Source organism: Notolabrus celidotus, chromosome 4, assembly GCF_009762535.1.
Source record: "Notolabrus celidotus isolate fNotCel1 chromosome 4, fNotCel1.pri, whole genome shotgun sequence".
Classification (NCBI taxonomy): Eukaryota; Metazoa; Chordata; class Actinopteri; order Labriformes; family Labridae; genus Notolabrus; species Notolabrus celidotus.
The window spans coordinates 34,301,439-34,326,662 of NC_048275.1; the positions used below are offsets into that span (position 1 = coordinate 34,301,439).

At 42.5% G+C, this 25,224-nt stretch overlaps 1 protein-coding gene across 2 annotated transcripts in view; it reads right to left on the minus strand.

Moving 5' to 3' along the window:
- The window catches only part of ncapd3 (non-SMC condensin II complex, subunit D3), a 31,685-nt gene continuing 6,461 nt past the window's right edge, over window positions 1–25,224 (minus strand). The window contains exons 4-35 of one of the 2 annotated variants that reach the window (XM_034681924.1): window positions 24,231–24,397; window positions 23,782–23,949; window positions 23,644–23,705; window positions 23,079–23,166; window positions 21,661–21,794; window positions 21,253–21,325; window positions 19,860–19,985; window positions 19,131–19,383; window positions 18,843–18,881; window positions 18,618–18,710; window positions 18,438–18,511; window positions 18,194–18,328; window positions 17,774–17,994; window positions 14,994–15,185; window positions 14,797–14,894; window positions 12,863–12,972; window positions 12,524–12,631; window positions 10,989–11,103; window positions 10,367–10,462; window positions 9,888–10,126; window positions 7,912–7,991; window positions 6,810–6,947; window positions 6,527–6,660; window positions 6,166–6,374; window positions 4,070–4,180; window positions 3,670–3,837; window positions 3,364–3,476; window positions 3,051–3,115; window positions 2,569–2,616; window positions 524–586; window positions 363–411; window positions 1–212 (exon numbers count right to left, since the gene is read on the minus strand). In XM_034681924.1, the coding sequence (XP_034537815.1) occupies window positions 143–212; window positions 363–411; window positions 524–586; window positions 2,569–2,616; window positions 3,051–3,115; window positions 3,364–3,476; window positions 3,670–3,837; window positions 4,070–4,180; window positions 6,166–6,374; window positions 6,527–6,660; window positions 6,810–6,947; window positions 7,912–7,991; window positions 9,888–10,126; window positions 10,367–10,462; window positions 10,989–11,103; window positions 12,524–12,631; window positions 12,863–12,972; window positions 14,797–14,894; window positions 14,994–15,185; window positions 17,774–17,994; window positions 18,194–18,328; window positions 18,438–18,511; window positions 18,618–18,710; window positions 18,843–18,881; window positions 19,131–19,383; window positions 19,860–19,985; window positions 21,253–21,325; window positions 21,661–21,794; window positions 23,079–23,166; window positions 23,644–23,705; window positions 23,782–23,949; window positions 24,231–24,397 (3,839 nt within the window). In that variant the 3' untranslated portion in view covers window positions 1–142. Of the gene's footprint in view, window positions 213–362; window positions 412–523; window positions 587–2,568; window positions 2,617–3,050; window positions 3,116–3,363; window positions 3,477–3,669; window positions 3,838–4,069; window positions 4,181–6,165; window positions 6,375–6,526; window positions 6,661–6,809; window positions 6,948–7,911; window positions 7,992–9,887; window positions 10,127–10,366; window positions 10,463–10,988; window positions 11,104–12,523; window positions 12,632–12,862; window positions 12,973–14,796; window positions 14,895–14,993; window positions 15,186–17,773; window positions 17,995–18,193; window positions 18,329–18,437; window positions 18,512–18,617; window positions 18,711–18,842; window positions 18,882–19,130; window positions 19,384–19,859; window positions 19,986–21,252; window positions 21,326–21,660; window positions 21,795–23,078; window positions 23,167–23,643; window positions 23,706–23,781; window positions 23,953–24,230; window positions 24,398–25,224 lie in introns of both variants that reach the window. The other variant, XM_034681922.1, reaches the window with a different exon arrangement.

Sequence of the window (25,224 nt, forward strand, 5' to 3'; positions counted from 1 at the left end):
TCATATAAACACAGTTTATTACCAAAAAGACAGGAGACGAGACACAAACACTGATACACATGAAGGAGGAAACGTTTAGGTTTTTGAGTCTTTAGCATCAAATAGAAAAAGCTGAAACAGAAGAACTGAAGCAGAACATCATCTACACTTTGGAGGACTTTCTCTTCTGGCAGAGCGGAGACTGCACGTTCCACTGCCTCGGCCCTGCAGCTCTGAGACAGAAGAGAGAGCAGAGTGTGAAATCAAACCTCCCTGCAGACATCTTCCCCTTCACCACACACACTGAACTTCAAACTACAAAACTATGAAACCTGAGACTGAAACATGGATCATCTGAAATAATGATGAAGTAATGCACTTACTGCTGCTCATCGGACCTCACATGCAGAACACTGGTTTCCCCTATAACACCTGTAAGATAGAGAACAAACAGATTATAAACACAGTGTACCTCACACTTCAACATATTTATAGATATATATAATTCAGTCAGATTTCTGAGGAGGTAATCTGGGTAGCTTACTTATTCCTCGGTCACTGAAGATTGCGCTGAGTCCCTCGTCAAACGTAAAGTTGATGTTGGTACCTGGAGGACAGAGGAGGAGGACAGGTGAAGTTAAAGGTGTGAGGGGAAGATTGAGGTTAATCTTAATGAGGTAGAAAATGAAACAATGATCCCAGTGATATTATTGAGATCAGGGGGAAGCATGGATTGTTGAGGCGTTGATTTGGCTCTGCAATTGAATTCTGTCCCATGAACGGATGCAATAATCCTAGTTGACTAGTCATCAGTTATTATTGATACCATTAGTCTACTGATCGGATAATGAACTGCACAATACTTAAAGGCCCTTATGTAGCGATCAGCTTCTCAATCACAACATGCCATTCAAAATCTGAATTCAAACTTTATTTTGTCTCGGCTTCAAACATAACGCCTCTTAATATATGAAAGATGATTTAGTTTGAACTCAACACATGTTCCAAATTTGTTCCAATGTTTAGTGGAGAGGAGGAGGAAAAAAGAGAAGAAGATGGGTCCTGAGAGAAGGGTTTTAAGATGAGGGACTGACACAGGACTTCCACCAGAGCCATGTCCAGTCCGTCTCTGATCTGCTGTGGTCCGGCTCCGTGCTCTCACGTCCGTCAACACCCACCGGTTGCATTTTCGGAACGCAGCACGGAGTAGGACCGATGGACAGCTGGAGTCATGTGATCAAGGTTTTCCCACAGTAATTACTGAATCAAGGATTCTCCTCCTCCTCTCCTCCTCATCCATGTTGTCTTTCTGGTCCTCTGAAAACTTCTGACCTGTTCATTCCAGGCCTGGCTCCACTCATCATGACGGTTTGTTGTTGTAGTTAAGTGAAATACGATCTGGTGATAACACAGAGTGTTTTATTCTGAAAATTAACCAGATGTTTTCATTTTGTTTTGGTGAAACCTGACTTCCTGTCCCGCTCCGTTCTGCTCTGTTGAGATTGATGCGTCGTGCTCCGGCATCTGGCAAAAATAGAAGTCTTGCATATCTGATCCGTTGTGTTCCCACCAAGGGAGAAGTTCCCTCGGCTGGTGGTGAGGCTTTCAGCAGTGTGTCTGCCCCCTGGTGGCTGGCTGCAGTATAGGTCCAAAAATCTGTCTCCCCCATTCATTTGAATGGGGGAGCAGTCAAACTTTAAAAAATAAATACACGTCGTACGAATGTTTCTCACATCCGTATGCTGTGGTGATATGTAGTTAGTATTTGACTGTTTTGTGTTCAAGGTCTCTTTTTCCTGAAAAGTTTCTTCTTCGTTAGTTATTAGAGTTTAAAAAACGGGGTTTTACTTCCTGGTTTCCTTTGATTCACAGTCGCCGTAGAGTGAAACTTCAAAGGACACACAGCGTCTTGTGACCTTACGCTGTAGGGCGGAGCTTATAACAGTGGCTTCACATGCTCTGGCTGCACAATGGCTGCGCCCAGGAGCGGGATTTTTTGGCCTCAGAACCGTACAACGGGAAGAGGTGGAGCAACGCTGTCCATTTTTATTTACAGTCTATGGTTCTGACCTGCCGGATCAGAGACGCAGCCTGAACGCAACGGAGCGGATTCAGTGGAAGTTAACACAATGACTAGAATAGAAACCTATCAGATCAGGTGCCGTGAAGGATCGGAGAAGGACTGGACACAGATCTGGTGGAATTTTGCCATGAAGATGTAAATGACAAAAAAACCCCACAGCTTGGCTCTGACTCAGGACTCTTACATCAAATGTCACAGATGATGTTTAGAAGAGAGACGTCAACATTATCAATGTGCTCCCATGACAAGCAAGGTCCACTTTAATAATAATAATCTATATATTTATGGGAGCCTTTCAAGACACTTGAGGTACAAATGCAACAGCTCCAGAAACTAATTTCACATCCACTCACAGCTTGAAAAACATTCTTGATGACAAACTGGTGACAATTATTGTTTACCAACTCATTTTGTTTTGGATATTTGTGAGCATCATCAGCTAACTGCTGCAGCCCTCGTCTGATGTGTTTGGTGTTGTGGATGTTCAGACAATAAAGATCTCTTACCCATTGGTGTGCTGATGGCTCGGTCATTCACAAATCCTTTAGGCATCACTAGAAACAGGAAACAGAGAGATAGTTCACAGCCAATCAGGAGAGTGTTTTCATTCTGGTACTATGTTGGATATAAAAATCATCAGATTGGATAACATGAAAAAGTGTCATCGCAATCAGGTTAGGAATGATAAACAGTTCAGTTACACATTCACTCAACTTAATATTGATTTCATTTAAAAATCCTGCCTTTGGGGTGACTGTCTTCTCAGCTTAAAATGTGAAACTTTAGGTTGTTTCTGACTCTTTGATTCTTGAGGTAAAAGAAGGACGACTGTTTAGTAAACATTGCGACACACTGATTCATGGATGAAGCCTCAGGAAGTTGTTCTTTCATCCTTTAAGTTTGTCAGACCTGATTTATTCAGACTCCTGAACTCGACTAAACTTCCTCAGTGGAAGGTCAGATCATGTTTTTAACCCTCGACACGTACCTGATCCCTCCAGAGCGATCGACTTAGACTGGACACCTTCATCCAGCCTGGACCTGCCCACACGCCTGAGAACACACACACACACACACATTATTGTTTGTTCTCCGCCTGATGCCTCATGCATCACAGTGTGCTTTCATACTTTACTGAAATAAAGGTGGAAAAAATCCTACAAAGAAGGAAAATAAAACTTAAAAAGAAATGACGGCTCCTTAACAAAATCTGTGCAGCTAAGACCACCGCACACCTGACTGGATTTCAGAGAAAAACAGAGACCAGACTCCACTGATCAGCTGCTGAGGTGGAAACCTACCTGTCAGTGTGTGCCTGTCTGGCAGAGAGGGGGTTTGGCCGTGGAGGCTGAGGTGTGGCAAAGATGAACGGGGCGAGGGGCCGGGACTTGACGGGAGAGACACGGACTGAAGGCTGAGGAGAGAGCAGAATCACTATGACACATTCAATGACTCACAGGCCCGGACCTGCACCAGTTAGGAGGTCAGAAAACAAGTTTAGTGGTGCATGAAACTACCCGATTTAACATCTTTATTTTTATTAAGTATATACATTAGGGAGTTTTAATTTAAGAACTTCACATCCCCTCTGTCTGCTGTGTTCTGACCTGTGCAGTGGGAGTCCGGGCTTCTCCTGCCAGGCTGCAGTTGTCCATCTGTTCCTCCATCTCTTTCTCCTTTTCTGCCGTCTTTAGAGCAAACTCCACCTCGGCCGCCAGCTGCTCGTCTCCGGAGAAAAACTCCTTTACCTCGTTACGGTAGTCCTGCATCGTCACCTGAAGGACACAACAGAATCAAGTCGTGACGTAAAGTCAAAGGTTGTGACCTAGCCTGAGAAAGGCTCTCATGCAGGGTTAGGGTTCAACTCTGAGGACATGATTTCATGCTTGTGAATGGACCCCATCTAATTTAACTCAGAACAGGTGTCTTTTCTGTTTCATGATGATGTTTCACTGCACGACTTTCCCTTTGTTACTGAATATGAAGAGACGTGTTCTGTGTTCTCACCTGGAGGTAAGTCATCAGGTCTCTGAGGACTGGAGAGCGTTTCTGCTCCAGCAGGCTCTTCAGGCTGATGATGAGAGGAACTGTGTTCTCTATGAAGGCCTTCTTCTGGACCTGAGGATCAAAACATGAGCAAGAAAGGAATTTACCACTCGGACTGAAACACTGGTTTTCTTCTTGTAGGACACCATGGTATGTTAACTTGTCCTGTTCCTGCAGATGATGAAGATACCCAGTAACATGCAACAGTTATTGAACAGTTCAAGTCAGCAAACTTTTAATCGATGTGTTGCTGGTAAAAAATGTTTCAAATTAAAATCTGAAGCTGGATCGTCTCTATCCCAGGTTTGTTTTGAGATAACTTTGGTTATGATTTGGCACTAAGAAGATAAAAGGAAGTGACTCTCTTCTACGTGTGAGTTAAGTGTGAACATGTACTGTTGACCTTTTCTCCTTCTTTCCTGTTTTAGAATTTAATCTATACTAACAGTCAAAAGTTTGGAGACACCTTCTCATTCAACGTTTTTTATTCATTTTAATGATTGTAAACACTGTAGATTAATACTGAAGACATCAAAACTATGAAAGAACATATGGAATTATTGAATGATCAAAAAATGTTAAACAAAGCCGAATATGTTTTATATTTTAGATTCTGTAAAGCAGCCCCCTTTTTCGTTCATGACAGCTTTGCACACTCTTAGTATTCTCTCAGTCTGCTTCATGAAGTGGTCTCCTGGAATGGTTTCTAATTAACATGAGCCTTGTCAAGAGTTCATTTGTAGAATGACTTGCCTTCTTAATGTGTTTGAGACCATCAGTTGTGTTGTTCAGAGGTAGGGTTAGTACACAATGGATAGCCCTATTTGACTACTGTTGTAATCCAGATTATGGCAAAACCAATTTATTTCATAGTTTTGATGTCTTCAGTATTAATCTACAATGTTGAAAATAATTAAAATAGATAAAAACCATTGAATGAGAAGATGTGTCCAAACTTTTGACTGGTAGTGTAAGTACAAGTCCATTTACCATTGGTAACTCACCTGCTGCTGGTATATAGATAGCTGGAATGTCATTACCTGTTGTCTCTGTTTGCTTCAGCCCACATGTGTGCTCGAGCCTGAACTGATTCTATACTCCAAGGCTCCTGATTGGTCATTTTCTTTTTGGATCCAGAGGTACCCTCTGGTGCTATAAACTCCATGCCATTGAATTAATGTAATGTCATGTTTAGGGACTATTGTATAGTTTGTTGTCTCATTTGTTGTATTTTGTGGGATGTCTTTTACTTGCTATTATTTGTTTTGTGTTCCAAAAGCTTTTGGAGGCTTATCTTGGGTGTCCCTTTCATGTGTTATTATTTTCTAAAGCAGACATTTTGGATTGGTATGTGTTTCTTGACGTACGAAATAAATCAAATCAAATCATATCATGCACTGCAGACACATCACATGTCTTCATTGGGATATTAAGTCACAGAAGGTCAACAGAAAGCGTTCCAGGAGAGCTCAGGCTCATGTGTGAGGTTTTTAAAAGAGACCACGTTTCTGTTTTCAGCACTGAGTGAATAAAAAACATGTTTGTTACAATATTATCACAGCATCTCAAAGCTTCAGTTTATGTGTTAGTCTGTTAGCCTGTTGGCAGCCAGGCTAAAGCCAAGTATATCAGCTTTAATAAACCAGCAGACTCAGTTTTGGTTTGGTGATAGAAGATGCAGAAAAATTAAAAGTCCCTTTATCCTTATTTTATGAAATAAGTAAGGGGGTCAGCAAGTTGTTGTCAGCCGGGTTTCACTCACAGTGTTTGTTTTCACTCACAGTGTTTGTTTTCACTCAGCTGCTCATCATGGAGCTGTATTTAATGCTGCATCATGTTTAAAATACTATCTCTGCATTTCATCAGTCTCTTCTTACATCTACACCCTGCATTGTCCTGCTTTCAACTTATTCATCACCTGAATTATGGAAACTAAACTCTTTCCTGAACTCTATTTTGAAACTCGACTGTCTCCATCACCAACTTTCAATTATTGACCCTCCACTGCTGCTCTGTTTATTCAGCTACCATCTCATTATTACACCCGCTCAGCTCACCTGTGACACCACCTTCTTCTGCGCTGCATGCAGGACGGCTTTAGCCATGTTGGCCATGTTCTCCTCCTCTGTTTCCTCCTCTGCAGGCCCTCCTGCTGTACTGGATACGGCCTGCAGCTTCATCTCCTTCAGACTCAAGATTCTGAAGGTCTCTGACAGGATTTCAGATCCATCTGCATCCAGAAGCAGCTCCTCATCTGCAAAGCATGCTGGGTACAAAGAAGTCCAGAGACAATGTGTTAAGATTCTCAAAGGAGTCTGTTTTTAATAAACCGCTTTGTTATCCAGAATTTATTTTATCATTTACAACAAAGACAGATAGAAAGTGAACTGATGATCTATGTGTGACTCTCGTGCTCACCCAGGACAGACTGGTTGATTTTGATGACAATGTTGAAGCGCTGGGCGTCTGTGAAGTGCTCCAACAGAAAGCGGTAAATCCGGAAACGCTTCTCACGATGCTGAGCTCCTTTCAGAGAGAACTGAACTCTTTCTCTGCACAGATTTAATAAAAAAAAGAAGTCAATTAATTAACAAAAAGATAATTAACCTAACGTACAATCATAGCATGTATTGTAACATGGGTACTGTTTAAGTGTTGGTTTATTCTGTGAGGATGACAGAAATGCTTTCCATCCACCTACCTGTCCGTCTGAGGAAACTTGTTGTAGGTGTTGTGCTTGTTGTAGGAGTTGAAGTGGAAGATGCACTCTATGAAGTGCTGACTGAACATCTCTGGATTTTTCTTCAGCAGCAGGTGGAGCAGGCAGTATTCACACAGGCTGGGACAGGAAGCAGAAGGTACTCAGGTTTGATAGCACAGTAATGTATGTAGCTGCTCAAAGTAATGCTGGATTTTAGTTTGTTTAAAGGTGTTTTTCATGTGTTATATGAACCCATTTTATTGCAGCTTTGCTGTGTTTGTGACGTTAGCCTTGTTGCTTAAATAGTGTTGCAAAGATTTGGGCGTATGTCTTGTCCTCATACACTACCAGTCAAAAGTTTGGACACACCTTCTCATTCAATGCTTTTTATTTATGTTAATTATTTTCAACATTGTAGATTAATACTGAAGACATCAAAACTATGAAATAATCTGGTTTTACCATAATCTGGATTTCAACAGTAGTCAAATAGGGCTATCCATTGTGTACTAACCCTACCTCTGAACAACACAACTGATGGTCTCAAACACATTAAGAAGGCAAGTCATTCTACAAATGAACTCTTGACAAGGCTCATGTTAATTAGAAACCATTCCAGGAGACCACTTCATGAAGCAGACTGAGAGAATACCAAGAGGGTGCAAGGCTGTCATGAAGGAAAAAGGGGGCTACTTTACAGAATCTAAAATATAAAACATATTCTGCTTTGTTTAACACTTTTTTTGTGAATTAAATAATTCCATATGTTCTTTCATAGTTTTGATGTCTTCAGTATTAATCTACAGTGTTTACAATCATTAAAATAAATACAAACCCTTGAATGAGAAGGTGTTTACAAACTTTTGACTGGTGGTGTATACTATTCAGACCTAAACCTAAATACCAATATTCCTTCCTGTTTTAATGTCATGGTAAACAAAATGTATAAAGTATTGTTGTGATACTGAATCTCTCTGCTGGGTATTATTTATAACATAAATAATGATAGAGTTTAACATTAAAGACTTTGATCAAACAATCAGACGTTCATTAGAATCTAATAGTCCTTGTCGTCCTACACGCACACACAGCATTCTCCTACCTGGCGATGGCAGGGATGGGGTCGACCAACGCCACCATGTACCGAAAGAAAAGAGAGCCTTTCCATTTCACAAACTCCTCCTAAAATGAAAAAAACAAACAAAAACAAAGGTAAGAAGGAAATTCCAAACAGAGCAGAAATAAAACACCTGCGAGTGTGAATTATATAAAATAAATGATTTCAAATATCACAAAAAACTGTCTGCAAAGCTTTTGTGACATGCTTTCCTGCATGTCATTCCCCCACTCTCCTAGTTTCCTACACTATCCACTGTCCTCTCCCTCCGTCAATAAAGGTGTAAAAGCACAAAAATATAACTTTAAAAAAAGGAAAAAGAAAAAAAAGTTATTTGGCCTAAACGGTCTATTACTCTGTTTCCTTTGAGACTTATATTTTTACATAGATAAATGAGTTTGGTTGTTCTTGTTAGTAGCTTAAAAAAAAGTCTATAAAATAATCATCCACTCCTAGGTTAAAGTGTTGGCCCCATAAAGAGGCTACAGTCCTTGATGCAGCAGCAGCAGCAGGTTTGACCATCACTCCCTGCTCTCTCCTCCTATCTCTCTTTATCTGCTCTATCCATTAAAGGTCACATCTCATACCCTTCTTCAACAATTTAGTCCCCTGTTGTCTAAATGAAACATCCTCACCATGTTTCAGTCAAAATATTATATGAATCAAGCTCCACAGGAGGTTTTGGACCAGCTCTAAACAGACCAGCTTGGTGTGTGTCTATTTTAATCCACATGAGCTCCTTCTTAAAACTACAAAAAATCATTATAAGAACACCAAAATATTTTATATCAGCACTTTTATTCTCGTCCTTAAAGGTGACATATCACGCTTTTTTCATCAATATATATTGGTCTAAGAGTTCCCCAAAACATGTCTTTAAAGTTTATGCTCAAAAAAACACTTTGAAATCAGATTTTGGCATGCCTGAAAAGTCCTCTTCAGTCCTCCTCAGAACACTCTGTTTTCTCTCTGACCACGCCCCCTCAGGAAGTGGATGTGCCTCCGCTGTCCAGCACGTTGATCTAATGTTTACATGTTGGCTGAATATACACGGCTGCTCAGAGATCACGTTACTTCAACCCTCTGAATCTGATCCAGAATCTGATCCTGACGGAGAGGCGTCTGCAGCAGGACCTTTCTGAAGGATTGGTCAGAGATTTTGTGTTTCTTGTGGTTTTATTTATCAGTATGTCGACGTGTGTCTTGGTACACAGCTACGAACATGTAGCTATGTGGCTATGCTAACTAGCGCTAGCACTTATCTATGATAAATAAAAATCATCCACTAGATCTTCAAATCTGCAGGCCTGGGGAGTAAAACCGACCTCTACCAGAAAGGCAGCAGGACCTTTCTGAAGGATTGGTCATAGATTTAGTGTTTCTTGTTGTTTTATTTGTCAGTATGTAGACGTGTGTCTTGGTACACAGCTACAGCTATGAACATGTAGCTATTTGGCTATGCTAATTAGCGCTAGCACTTATCCATGATAAATAAAAATCCTCCACTAGATCTTCAAATCTGCAGACGTTGGGAGTAAAACCGACCTTTGTGTTTATTAAGACAGCCTACAACTTGCATGCCTCCCTCCTAAGCTCCTTGTTAGCACACATTTGTGCAGGTAATGAAAAACGGGGGAGGGATTCAGTATTATTTTATACAGTCTATGGGCTGAACAAGCTCCGAGCTCTGACTCCGTGACAGACCGGATATTGTTGTTACGTAACAAAAACACGGAAGTCTGAAACGGCTCATTTCACACACATTTACAGAAAGGTGTAGAAATCAAAACAGGGGCAGAATGGATTTTTTTCATTCTCGGGGGGTTTGTAGACATGCCAGGGACACATATTTCAGGTAGAGAACCATTAAAAGGTCAATTTTGCATGATATGTCACCTTTAAAGTGATATATACACCTCCTGGATCAAACTGCAGCTGAATGTGGACTGTGTAGTTCTCACCTGCAGCAGGTTGGTCAGCATGATGAGAGTCTGCTCCCTGATGACCGCCTCATTGTCTCGCATACAGGCAGAGATGTTGGGGATGTAGTGATCCACGATGTTGGTGTATCGCACACACAGGTCACACATGATCACAACCACATTGTTGCGTACAGCGACCTCCGTTCCAACCTCCAGCTCTCTGGCAAACACCGGCAGGTATTTCTGGACTAGATCCTCGTGCTGCAGACACAGCTTACCTGAACCAGACAGACGGGGACAGAGGGGGAACAGTTAACCACAGCTGAAGAAGACAGGAAGTGACACGCTTCAAAAGTTTATCCCATAGCGAGCTGCCTTTGGATGAAACATGTAATTTGATGTAAGATGAGAAGAAACACATGAAGTTTGGAAGGCTAAGAACTGTCACCAAACTCTGCTGTAGAGCGCACACAGAGAGCAGATAAAGACTGATGTGAAGAAAGAGGAGGACAGCTTACCTAAGGTGATGACTCCGTGCGCTCGGACTCTGGTGGGCAGAGAGTTTGCTCTGAACTGAGACAGAGGCTGTGAGGCTGGCAGCTCCTCCGGTGACTCTGTCAGAGACAAATATAAACATCTGTCACTTTAAAGAACGTTAATGTTACTTCACTTCAAACCACAGAAAGAAATGATATTCATCCTGAATTCAATCACACAGCTTTTGGACAATATGCCACAAAATAAACTATTTACAAGAAATGGAGATACTCAGAAGGAGAGACATGAAGTGTTATTCTTTTATAGGGTTGTTTTTAAGATTTATGTTGTAGATTTAAATATTAACATCACAATTTCTACTTATTTTGACACTTTATTTATTTAGACACAAGATAAGAATAAACTCTTGAACTATGGTGATATAGATTTTATAAGGGCTCAGCTGATAAATGCTCAGGCCAATGTAAACTGAAAATAAGATACACTGAGACTGCTGTGGAAAAATGCTTCAGACCTGAGGCAATTCAGAAACAGTACAATTTGTCTTTTCCAATATAAAATTAAAATATAGTAACTTCAAATCTCGATATTTCAGATCCTTGAACACAGCAGCTCTGTGCCTCAGAGGTTCATCCCTCCTACCTGTCGCTCTTTCAGACTGCGCAGTGAGGACCGACTCCACGAGCAGCACCGTCCTTTTGCCGACCTTCCCAGGACAGTGGAGCGAGGCCACACCCAGAGTGTGGAGGTGTTTGATCTGGAGGAGAGAATACGTTCAGATCTACAGACAGCTCAGCTTTACAGGGACTGAGCTGGTTCAGACCCATGGGTTGTGACATTGACAAGTTAAAGAGAGATATCTCAAACAAAGTCAGTTAAACTCAAAACACGTGTTTGGAAAACAGCCTCAACACTGAGTGAATTTTCAAAGCTCCTGTACAGAGTTTTAGTTTGTGTTGATTCTGGCGCCCCTGTGGACAAAAATTATACCTCTTATATCCTCACTGTTTTTGTGCAAGTCATGTTTTTAAACATAACAAAGAAACAAAAATCTCCTCCTGCTTTACTTTAACATCATTAAAGCTCTGTGCTGTGGAAAATACAAACAAAGGCAGTTACTCACTTTGGCTAACACCTACCCTCCACAGCAGGTTTTATAAATTAAATATAAATGTATAGAAATAGTCAGTCTCTTTATTTGTGGTATTATTTGCTTTTAGAGGTCATAAAGAGACATCAGTATTAATTCTCCGTTGAAAAAGAGACTTTGTATCTCAATGGGACTATTCCTGGTAAAATAAAATAAAAATTCAGTCTAATTCATAACCAGATAAAAACTCCTCACAGGAGCTTTAATCTTTCAGAAATGCTGAAATTCAATCAGGAGTAACCTGTCTGAGAGAACCTTTGTAAAGTTAGCATTTTCTCATTGTTAGCGTGTTGAAGCTCAGTTCTTTGAGGTCAAGGACGTGAAGAGTTAGGGGTTGGGGTGCAGTCGAGGAATGCCTGTTGCTCATTGGCTGAGAGAGTGTTTCATGTCTCTAAACAGGATCAGCCGGGCTCAGCTTTACGTTGTTGTTGGAGCTAGCTTTCTTTGATATTTATTATTTTGACTCAAATACCATGTCAAATGTTTTTACCTGAAACACTAGCATACAAATCCTGATTCTCTGTCCCTGACTCAACCACAACACATTTGTGTCAGTCAGCTGTCTGTCCAGACTTGAGAAAGAAAAACTTGTTTGTCTTTATGTTGTTCTGGTGTCGCCCTTGTGTCTCTACAACAACAACACTGAGGCAACACTTTAGATACATGTTGTTGTAACATCTGATGATGTAGAGTCAATTCTTAACTCCTTGCAGGGAAAACTGTTTCATACTTATGACTGCTTCTCGGGTTCTCAGATATCCCTTAACGACACATCAGGACAGCAGGCTGTTGGTTGATTTGTAGTCAGAAATAAAACCTTGTGCTGCAGTCTTTGGTTAAAGAACTATGTCTGTATCTTAAAGTCCGACCCTGAAGTCAGCAGGGAGACTGTGGTGATGTTAAATAGACAGAACATACCTGATGAAACATTAGACAGGTAGATGTCTTTCTAACAACAGCAACAGATTAGATTGGAGCTGATTTTAACTTCATCATACAGACAGTGCTGCTGTAGGTTTGTTCTTACCATGAGCTCCTCCTTGAGGTTCTGGGTTCCCTTCCCGCTCAGGATGATGTTAGCTAAATACGCCTCGCAGACAGAGACCAGCTCACCACAGTGCTGGTTCAGAAAAGCCTGGAACAAACATGTTTGGAGGTTACACGTTGACTCGCTGATGACCTGTGAATGTCCTCTGCTTGAATTGCAAAAGATTACATGCTGCAAAAAAAAATCATCTAAAGTAAAAAAAACATTTCAGGAAGTTTTAAATCTAATCACTGAGCGATCATTTCAAAGAATAAATTCATCTTTGTTCTGCTTCACTGAATATCAGCAGCTGTAGAATGAGAAGTCAAGACGTTCAACCTGAGTCTGTTTGATGTCTTCACAGCGACCAAGCTGATGAAGAGTCTCCACGGCTGCACTGATGACCTCCAGAGACAACATGAAGGTCTTTAACCAAGACATCAGCTCACCTGAGGACAGAGAGGGGAAGGGGAAGAGGGAGAGAGAGAGAGAGAGAGAGAGAGAGAGAGAGAGAGAGTGAGAGAGAGAGAGAGAGAGTGAGAGAGAGAGAGAGAGAGAGAGAGACAGACAGACAGACAGACAGACAGACAGACAGACAGACAGACAGACAGACAGACAGACAGACAGACAGACAGACAGACAGACAGACAGACAGACAGACAGGTTTTGAGTTAGACCTCCTCAAACAGCTTTATTCATCTATAAAGAGTGATGTAAACAAGGCTTGTCCCTGTACTCTGTGATTCTTGAGGTACATGCTGATTAGGCAGACACAATTTACACATCTATGACTTCACCTGCTGCATTCCCAGGTTCATCAAGTGTGTTCAAAAATGTAAGTCTCCTGGTTTGATTTGACGCTGCATCGCGACACAAGGACTTAATTCATGCTACAAACTACATCGTACACAGATGTTTGACTCACGGCGCCTTCAGGTTCCCTGTTGAGTGAAACGATAGGTTAGTAGCTTAGTAGTTTGGTCAGTTAATGGACCTGACTTTTGTAGACATTTTACTAAGTTGTGCGTTGTTAAGTAACCTTGTTATATCAGATGTGTTTGGGTATTTTAAAAAGACAGCACGACATGTGAGGATTGTAAGAAGTGCTCACACACAAGATAACGTTCAAAGAATGTTGACAACAGACACTGATCATCTCTTATTGTAAAATGTTGATGTAAACAGAAACCAGGGTTTCTGGAGTTCTGAAAAAGTTTTAACCTTAAAACTTTCAGAAATCGAGAACAAATGACACATTTATCTGACTTTTGCTTCTCTTCTTGGCAAGACATCATCACCAGACATAAACACTGATTTTACAGAGGACTAGAATATCTTACACAACTGAGTTCAGTCATAGAGATGGGAAATAAATGAAAGTATTAATGACTTTATTCTCATTAATCTACGTTTTTATTGCCTTACAACTTCATGCTTGTAAAATTAGAACTTTATTCTCACATCGTTTAATCTTTATTTACATCTTTTGGGTCGCTGGTTCAAGTCCCGGTATGGACCAAGTTTGGAAATTGGGCTGGTAGTTTAAGAAGTGCTAGTTTCGGGGCACCGCTGGCTTAGCGGTCTAAGCACACACCCCATGTAGCTGCCCGTCCACTCACTCACTCCCGTTCCCGTGATCACATCACCCTGTCCTCCAAAACCTTCACTGGCTTCCTGTCCCCCAACGCATTCACTTCAAACTCCTCCTCCTGACTTACAAAGCCCTCCATCACCTGGCCCCCTCCAATCTCACTGACCTGCTTCACCCTCACAACCCCTCCCGTGCTCTCCGCTCCTCTGATGAAAACCTCCTCTCCCCACCCTGTAGGACCAAGCACCGAACCTGGTGCGACAGGACTTATTTCATTGCTGCCCCCGCCCTCTGGAACTCCCTCCCCCAAACACATACGCGACTCCACCCACCTACAAATATTCAAATCCCACCTCAAAACACACCTCTTCAGAACTGCTTTTAACTCTTAATGTTTTTATATCCACTGTGTTTCTAATTTGTTTCTTTTATTGTGTCTCTTATTGTGTGCTATTTGTGAAGTGTCTTTGAGTTCTGTGAAAAGCGCTATATAAATAAAATGTATTATTATCATTATCATTATTATTACACTAAAGAGTGTGAACAAAACTTAGAGGGAAAGAAAAAGAGAGAAAAGTGATAAACAGGCGTAAACTCAGCACACTCATGGACAGAAATTGAACCAACGATATAAAGAGAGAGAGAAAGACTGACTCCTTCACTCTGTACCATGATGACTCACCAACTATCCTGTCTTTGGTGTCTTCATTCAGATGTGCAGCGATGTCCCCCATCACACTCAGGATGTGACAGCAGGTCGTCACCGGTACGTCTTTTGAACTAAGAGTAAAAAGTTTAAATAAAAAAATCATCTTAATAACATTTAAATATCATCAGGACATAAAACAGGAGCTCTATTTCTCCATGTGTCCCTCTCACCTCATCATGTTGTCCCAGGCGTCCAGGAGTTTCCCGTAGGGGAGTTTCGGAGACGAGGCGACAACCTTTGAGAGCAGCAGCCAGGCTCCGGCAGCGTGATCCGCCTGGGTGTGAGAGATGAGGTTGGCGATGAATGTCGGCGTGAACATGTTCTGTTTGGACCAGATGGTGAACGCTCTGCTGAAGTATCGGCTGCAGAGAAGAGACAGAAGAAGAACTCAGAAACAAACAGAAGTGGTGGAGTTATTCAGCTTTTCATAAGTCATCAAAATAAGGTCTGATATGGTCGCTGTAACTGAAGACTTGTGCAGATTAAATTGGGATTAGACGCTCAGCATTCACAGTGTTTGGACAGTTATCAGGGATGTGATTGGCAAAGGACAAAAAAGCTGGAAAGTCGACGGAGCACACAGCAGGGGGCAGCAAACATCACACTCTAAACTGCACACATATTTGACCTACAGGTTATGTCAAAGAGTCACAATATCTGCAGGGGGTCTGGGCTCCTTCTGGTTCTTAAGGTGTAGTGAATTCTTCTGCACCGGTTTTAAGCTCTTCAGCATTTTTTCTGATGTTTCCTTACTCTTCTGTTCTTTTGATTTAGATGTAACCTCTTTGTTTGTGCTTGTGGCAACAGTTCATATGAAGGAAAGGTGAATTCATCTTGATTCATCCACAACCACCAGATCTTTCTAAGCCGATGTGTATCTTTTGAAACTACAGTGCATATGTAGATTTTTCTTAAATAGCTCAGTTTCATTCTATGCAAAAAAAGTGACAACAATTGGAAACTAACCAGGGCTCGACATTATTGACAGACCCTGGGCCAGCGGATGGCCTTGAGATTCTGCTCCTCACCTTTAAGACTGTCCATACCCTCTCTCCTCCATACCTCTCTGAACTTCTCCACATCAACACCTAGCCACACTCTCAGGTCTTCCATTCACTTCACTACACCACCCGCCCGCTTAACCACCATGGAGTCAAGAGCTTTCAGCCGATCTGCCCCCCTGCCTCTGGAACTCCCTCATACCAGACTGACTCTCTCTCCATATATTTAAATCCCATCTGATAACACATCTTTTTAAACTGGGATATTCACTGTGATTACACCTCTTCACTGAACTGTTTCTTATCCTGTTCATTTTAATTTAATATTTACACTGCATTATCAGACCTATTTTATATTGTTCTTATTTAAAAACTCTGCCCTGTAGTGCTCTGTATTATTATTACTATTACCAATTCTAAAGCTCTGACTCACCGTTTTGAGCTGAACCTGGGTTGGATGGCAATCTCTGGCAACCCTAGGCTGATACATTGATATGTTTTCATATGTAAGGTCTGCTGCCACACTACCTCTGTGTTTTTAATCACACAGAAAAGTGCTTTAAACTTTTTTCTACTTTCCATCCCAAAAGCTCAAACAGAACTTTGGAAAAGGGCGTTTAGGTATTCTGCACCCTCAGTCTGGACTTTATTTCAGAATATCTTGGAACTCAAGGAGCTGGTGTCATTTAATGTTTTTAAATCTAAAATGAAAGACCTTGAAGCAGATTTTTTTTGGATGTTTTTGTTTTTTGTACCTGGTTACACACCCGCCTCCTAGATAAATACTCTTTCATTGACAAATAATAACAATAATAATAATACCTAAGTTTTATATAGCGCTTTTCAAGAACTCAAAGACGCTTTACAAGAGAGACAATAAATAAATAAATACAATAAAGACATATAAGACAAGCAGACGACAAGGGAAGAGGTGGAATAATTAATGTGTGGGGAATGCCTGTTTGAAAAGGCAAGTTTTTAACTGTTTCTTAAATGAATGAAGTGAGTCAGAAGCACTGATGTGTGGGGGGAGAGAGTTCCAGAGGGTGGGGGCGGCTATGGCAAAGGCCCGGTCCCCCAAGGTACGGTGCTTGGATTTAGTATTGGGAGTGAGGATGTTGGAGTCAGAGGATCGGAGGCAGCGGGAGGGGTAGTAGTACTGGAGAAGGTCAGTGAGGTATGGGGGGGCCAGGTTATTGAGGGATTTGTACGTGGTGAGCAGGATCTTGAAATGGATGCGCTGTTTTACGGGGAGCCAGTGGAGCTGTTGAAGGACAGGGGTGATGTGGTCTCTGGAGCGGGAGTGGGTGAGTAGCCGGGCAGCAGAGTTCTGTACGTATTGTAGTTTTTGTAGATGGGAGGAGGGAAGACCATACAGGAGGCTGTTACAGTAGTCGAGTCGTGAGGATATAAAAGCATGAATTAGGGTTTCAGCAGCGGATTTGGAGAGAGTGGGACGGAGGCGGGCAATGTTGCGGAGGTGAAAGAAGGCAGTTTTGGTGATGTGACGGATGTCCTGTGTTTGTGAATTGTACTTTGGTTCTCTGTGTCTGTAACTTTCTGTTTTTTGCTGCTGACTGTCTCAACCAGGTCTCCTTTGAAAAATAGATATTTATCTTTATTTAAATGGGACCAACCTGGTTAAATTTGGTTATAAAACAAAAAGGTTGCACATTCCACTGACCTACTCTGGCTATAGCATCAATGTTTCCACTAATGGATGTTTGTAACATTACTTTGAATTATACATTCACAGCACAAACAGCTAAGAAGGTGCACTGCTGTCCCTTTTTTGTGCTTGGGATAAATAACTTTATTAAAGGTCTCCGATAAATCCTTGTTTTATTCATCTCTATACAAATTAATTACTTCTTTTTGTTTCGTCTTAAATTCTTCTGTATACAGTGATTTTTTAAAACACAAACAAGACTCAAAGTAGTTGATCCAACCTGAGGTTCTGGCACTCCTGACAGAGCAGGTCCAGCAGGGTCCAGGTCAGCTTCTGACCGGCGTCCATGTGATGGCCGGCAGAGTAAGATTTGACCGTGCTGAGCAGCATTTTGTCCAGAGCATCCAGAGCTCTCTCCTGCACGGAGCTCTCAGAGTCCACCACCGCCGGCACCACGCCCTGCAGCCACGCCCTCTGCACCACACTGCATTCAGGTTTCACCTGAGGACCAGAGGAACAGACAGACAAAACCTATAAATACGGAGCAACCACTGCTTTACACCCTTTCACTGGCAGAGATGAGGTTAGGTCTTCATAATTTGGTTGTTTGGGAAAGTCTGGACGAAGTCATTTTTTTTAATGCAGCACAACAAACAAATGTGTTTCTATGTGCCTCACAGAGCAGCTTTTTGAGACTCACAGCGAGCAGCTCTCCCAAACACTGCAGGGCCTTCTTCTTCACAGACACAGACGGGTCTCTGCAGCGTTCGGACAGCGTGGACAAGTTCTCCCAGCTGGTTGGGATCACAGCGTGTTTCAGGAGACCCACCAAGGCCTGAGGAGAGAAACAGAGAACAGAGGTTGGAACACATCATGTAGTTTGATTACTTTTCATTTTTAAGAATCGAATCATTCAAGTTCCTATTCCAACTCTGTTCTGATACCTGCAGGGCTGATTTCCTCACATTCGCCTTGGAGTCTTTAACACGTCGCAGGAGATGAGCCACGTTCTCTTTTGCTGCATCAAACATAGAAAAGTCACATCTATTAAACTGCAGAAATATAAATCCATAAACTTTCATGTAGAAATGTTTGAAAGACACCCTGAGGTGAGTTCGTCTCACCGTCACAACCGGAGCTGTCAGTGCTGCTGATATCCACAGTCCTGAACGGCAGAGTGCGGTAGGTTTTCTGAGTCTGCTGAGAGCTGTGACTCTCTGAAACACAAAGTCACGTCTGTTTTAACACCAACACTTGCTGCAGAGTGAGCCAGGTCTGGGTATCAAACCTCAAATCATGGTCAACCACAGTGTCAAAGGGCTGAATGGTCCATAGGACGAAAAGTTTACCTTCTGTGATATTACTTTCCAACACCGTCTGTGTTCCAGCTGAGCAGAGAGAGCAGAGAGAGCAGAGAGCGTGCTTTAGTGGAAACAGTTTTATGACATGAACACAGTAGTGATGTATATTAGATTCTTCAGTTGTGTTGTATTAGTTCCTCTAAACATGTTCTAATTCTGAAACCTTACGAGTACTTTGTCTCCTGAATCTGATCCCACTCTCTTAAATTTAACAAAATAATAACTCTGACGTTAAAGCAGCAGCTCCGGTGTACAGGTGTGTGTGTGTGTTCTCACTGGTCGAGAAGAGGCTGTGGACGGCCCGGGTGACATTGAGTGAAGGCAGCTCCAGACACTGAGCCAGGCAGGCAAAAGCGTGGCCTTGGACGGTCGGGGAGTCGTCCATCCGTCGAGAGAAGAGCACATTCTGGATCAGGAACTTGTGAGGTAGGAGGGAAGCGAGCTCTGGATCCTGACAGTCCTCAGACCTCCTCTCCGGTTGCTCCAGCAGAACCATCACAACATCCACAGAGAACAGCCGGTGCACCATCTACAGAGTTAGGACACAGGGGGCACAACGAGTGGAGGTTGAAGCCTGGCTGATTGAAAATGTTGTCGTCTAAAGCTACATGACATTTAGGCATTACAAAGCTATAGCATTAGCATTATCAAAACACGTTGAAGTCTAAACAAATAAACATGCTCTTTTGTTTCAGCAGCCAGCAGAGAGGAGAACATTTCTCCATTGTTTATTCACCGTTACATTTGTGTAAAATTAATCAAAATGTGCACCCCTTGTGGTAATTTGGGATAAGCCTAAAGTGTCATTTTTGCATTTAATTTTAAAACATGCATTAAAATTGATTTACTGCTCAAAGCGAGAGATGTATCACTGCTTGAATCTCTGTGTTTGAGACACTGAGGAAACAGATTCTGCTAATAGAGACGTGTGTGAGCAGAAACCTGCCATCATTCTAAAAATATAGGATAAGAATATCTAAAGTGGAGACAATGAGGCGGTGTTACCTTTGAGTGTCTGGAGAAGTTAAACAGCCACTTGATGAAGCAGGCGTAGTCTGTACTCGCCATCTGAGACGTCAACATGCTCACAGCCTGAGCCCCGTGGTTTCGGTAGTCGCTCTTCTCCACCATCTAAACATCCACAGAAGAAGAAGAAACATTTCTCAATATCAAATCAGTGCATCAATCAATAACAGTGTATAATCATAAATCCACACGTACAGCCATCAGTAAATATCCTCAATTGTTCCACTTAGGTAGAGAGAAAAGTGAAATTAAAGCGAGTATGCTTGGCAGAAAAGGTGAATTTTGAGGTGGGATTTGAAGGTGGTAGAGGGGGTGGAATTTTGTAAGTCCAGGGGAAGAGAGTTCCAGAGGCGGGGGGCCGAGCGGCTGAAGGCTCTCCACCCCATGGTGGTCAAGTGAGCAGATGGGAGGGTGAGTTGGGTGGAAGAGGATGACCTAACACTACGGGTGGGTATTTTTGTATGGAGGAGCTCAATGAGGTCCTGAGGAGCTAAGTTGTTTATGGCCTTGAAAGTGAGAAGCAGAATCTTAAAGATGATGCAGTATTTGATGGGAAGCCAGTGGAGTTGCTACAGGACAGGTGTGATGTGGCTGGTGGAGGGGGTTCTGGTGAGGATGTGGGCAGCGGAGTTTTGAACCAGTTGAAGTTTATGGATGGACTTGTTGGGTAAACCAAAAAGAAGGGAGTTGTAGTAATCTAGGCGGGAGGTGACCAGGGTGTGAACCAAAATGGCAGTACTGTTGGGGGAGAGAGACGGACGCAGGCGAGATATTTTTTGCAGATGGAAGTATGCTGACCGGGTGATATTAGTGATGTGGGGTGACACCCAGACTCTTCACATGGGGGGAGGGGGAGACGGAGGAGTTGTCAATGAGGATCATTTTTTGTTTTTATGCATGTCCTGCATGTTTCATGGATTCCTTAACATTTCTTTATTGCTGCTTCCTGCTTGTCTTGCATACTTCATGTGTTTTATGTCTATGGCCACTTTCTCTAAGAATGTCATGTTATCTCTTTATTTAGTTTTTAGTTACTTTTAATCACCCGGTGTTATTTGTAGTCTAATTATTGTGTTTCCTTCTCCCACCTTTTTTGTTTAATCTTGTTCCTCTAAGGGAGCCTTTTTAACATCTAACACGGGACTACAAATGGAAACTAGCCTTTTAGCTAACTCTGGCATATTTACAGAAATATTCATTTATATGCATGGTCCTTGTAAGTTAAAAATTAAATAAATAAACCAAAAATGTATTCGGCCTTCTTTACTGTAAGACAAACCAGTTTGCACAATGTCTCTGAACTTCAGTCAGCAGGCATTTCCATGTCTTCATTGGAGCTGCATCACTGCTGAGAGTTTGCAGTAAGACTCACCTGATAGCAGATATGCTGCAGAAGGATTTGGAGAAAAGGCAGCGCCAGCTCCTTCAGCTCATCCACAAGATGACTGCAAACACAGAGGCACAGATATCAGGATCAAAGTGTCACTCTTAAAAAGCCACAGAGCTTGCAGAGAAAGAGTTCCTCCATGAAATGAAATGCTGATCCTCTCTACTGATGTCAGCTGTGTTTAGTCTGTCTCTAAGGTTGCAATGCTGATGGTGAGAACCTTCTGGAGACTAAAAGTCACTAATCTGAGTCTGGTTCATGACAGAAAGCAGAAGTTTTATTCTTATCACTCCTTATGTTGCAACCTGTCTTTAAAAGTGTAGTGACAACTGAGCAGAGTTCAGGTTCAGACAAATCACTCCACAGGTGTGATAACAACAAACAGCTGTTTACCAAATAAAAGTGATGGCCTGGTTTCGTGTGGAGAGGACGGCCTGGCTGGTTACAAGGAGCGTGGGCTTCCCTCTGTTGCCTTTATTCATCATCAGGATCACGTAGAGCAGCCTGTGAAAAACCCTCCGCAGGGACTGAAAACAGACAGCAGGTTGGGTCAGAGTTACAGTATGCAAAGTGTGATGACAGTAAGAGTGTGATAATGTGTTACAGTGTGCAACATGTTTCTCCTGAAGCTGTTTTTTCACCACTAATTTAGCACCAGTTAGTCTGGAGGAGCTGAGGGGCAGAGTGCGCTTCATCTGACTGACATCCTATTAGAAGCATCCCTCTGTTTGGCATCTGGACAAACATTACTATTGCCATCAGCCCCGCCTCATGTTTAACCACAATAACAACACACCACAGTGGACATGCAGAGAACAAGGGCCAAAGGAACCATTTAAGGCAATTTTCGACTGCAGGAACTTTACCCCAGAACTAGGGATTTTACCCCTGAACTACGTGCGTTTTGAACGGAGGACCCAGGGTCTAAATTTAGTTTAGGGGTATTTAATCTCCCCCTGAAAAGCCCCTGCTCGGGGGAGAGTACTTTTCAAAGGTCCCGGGACTTTCAGGGGTCCGGGCCTGCAATGCTGAACGTGTCTGATTGGTGGATTAGTCGCAGTGTTTTTATTCTGCCCGCTGTCCACAATAATGCATCCTGCTGAAAGTCTCCAGTTAACAGAGTCGCTGTTTAAACCAAAACACCAGCCGATCTCTGCCACGGCTTTTTGAGTTAAAAAGGATTTTAAAGAGGGGCGCTGTTGGCCTAGTAGTCTAAGCGCCCCACATACAGAGGCTACAGTCCTCGACGCAGGTGTCGCCGGTTCGATTCCTGGTTGGACGACCATTTCCTGCATGTCTTCCCCCGCTCTCTACTCCCCACATTTCCTGTCTCTCTTCAGCTGTCCTATACAATAAAGGCAAAAAGGCCAAAAAATATAACTTAAAAAAAAAAAAAAAAAAAAGTCTCTTCAATGCTAACAGGCTAACTGTTGTGTTGCTCATAATGATACCTGCCTGTCCGTCTGCTTCTATGGTGTCATCTGTGATGAATGGCATTTGTCTTTGTTTTACTGCCCTCTACTAGTCTGGTGGTGTAGTGCATTTACTTTTCCCCCTCCATACGCCACTGGCCTGGTTTGCACAATCTACACGGGGCTTCAGCCCGGGGTCGAAACGCAGACAACAATGGGGGCACAGGAAGCTTTTAGTTTAGGGTAAAGTAGTTCTGGGGGCAAAAAGACCCCGGAACCCTTGGTCGAAATGCACCTTTAGTACCTGGAAGAGTGGTTCCAGGAACTAAAAGAAAACAAAGCAAACTGAAGATAATCCACACTGTTGGCTCGTTATGGAGCCAGATTGTTTGACCGTACCTCTTTCTGGTCTCCGTGTTTTGGGGAGCAGAGCAGCCTCAGGCCGTAGAAAGCCATCTCAGGAACACTCCTCAGCTTGGTGATATCTCTGTGCAGGAATAACATGAAGTGTCAGCTTTGTTACACGTGATGCATTCTTCAACAAGACTGAAGCCTTTTAGATCGAGAGTCTGCAGCACTGCGGTATCAAAGCTCCCGTCACCACACCTCTGTACGTGAATATGGATCCTGTAGAGGTGTCATTTGGTGTTTGAGTGTGTGATTATATATTTGCATTACAGGGTTGTGGAAGCAGAAGAGGTACGGTTTGTGATCACACAGAGGGAGACTCACATACTTTCAGTAGATGTGTACACACACTGCACTGTTCTTGCCAGCTCTAATGTTTTACAGTGTTCCCCTCTCGTCTCATTATGTCTCTGTTACTACCCCCATGAAGACACAGCAGTGGGACAACTTGGCCCCAACACTATGTCTTGATAGCCGGGGCATTACAGAGACGTAAACATCTCGCCTAGATCTAAAAACGTAAAAAAGGGCTGAATAGAGAAGTAAGTAAACTCACTGCTCAGCAGCAAAGGTTGGCTCTCCGACGACGGGCTCAAATGAAAGCAGCTTGCTGAAGATCTGCAGAGAGAAAGGACCCGGGTTCAAAGATGAAGACCCTGCAGCGCGGTGTGTGGAGGGCAGGTGTGTGAGTTACCTGTGTGCAGTGGCTGGCGCTCTGTGGTTTGTCTTTGAGAGGGAACGTCTGCAGAAGTCTGAGGAGGCTTTGAACCAAGTAAACCACTGCATCTCTGATCTTCATCAGGTCCTGGCTGGAGAAGTGATGCTCCACTTCCTCATCCTCGTCCTCTGCTTCATCCACCTCCTTCTGAGGATAAGAGCAGCGTTACTTAACACTCTTTATTAAGTCTAAACTTGTGTAGTGCTTCATTATTTCTCAATCTGTCAGCGTGTTGTGAGGCTGAGCTGACGTTAGGATGCAGCAGGTGATAATCTGCATGACTGAGGTGGGTGGTGTGATAAAGATGTTCACATTAAGCAAAGTTTTAAATTGTGACATGTGTAGTTAGAGCTCTGTGAGAAAAGAGAAGCCCTATCTGAGTTCAGTCCAGTGATCATAACGATCCTGAGGGTTTGAGTCTGTACCTCTGGAGTGTCTTTCCTCTGGTGTTTGGAGCGTTTGCCCTCCGCCTGAGAACTCTTCACGCCGTCTTTCTTGCGCTTCTTTCCACAGTCCTGAGGCCAGCAGTCAGAGGTCAGGTCTGAGCATGTGTCCAATAAAACCTCGTGGAAAACCTTGTTTGCAATGCTCCCTGGAAGCAGGAAATACATGAACAGAAACTCAAGTCAAGAACTGCACACACAGTCACAGCAGTGTCTGGTGGAATATAGAAGAAGAACACTTCAGATTACAGGAGTGAACAGTGCTACAACATCAACTCATCCACTGGACCTTAAGTTGGTCAAGACAGAGGTCTCTTGCACCTTGTTAAAATCAGAGCCTGACCCACGAGGGGTTTTCAGAACCAATTTTAGAGGGCAAAGGTTGATTGATTATTGGTACGGTGGCTGGTGAGGTGAATCTTTAGGCTGAAATGAAAACGAACCTGTTCCATATGGATTGTTGTTTTGAATGACATGCATGAAAAGTCTACTTTCTTCAGCAAAGCCCCTTTAAACTGAACAAAACACCCTTGTACATTTGTAAGCTAACAGTAGAATGATGGATCAGATGAGCTCTGAACAAGCCAAGAAAAACTTTAGTTTGCTTGAAAAAAGGAAGTGGTAAATTATTCCCTTGATTAATCATCTTAATTCTGACATTAAAGTTTTTAAAGTATCACTGTGTGTCACACTGTAGACAAAATGACATGAACTAAAGCTGTTAAAGGTGACATATAATGCTCTTTTTCATCAAAATATATTGGTCTAAGAGGTCCCCAAAACATGTCTTTAAAGTTTATTGCTCAAAAAAACACTTTGAAATCAGATTTTGGTATGCCTGTAAACCCCTCTTTTTCAGCCCTGCTCAGAACAGGCTGTTTTCTGTGTCTGTGCCTTTAAATGAGAACGAGCTCCTTGACCACGCCCCCTCAGGAAGTGGATGTGGCCTCGGCTCTCCAGCAGCTTGATCTAATGT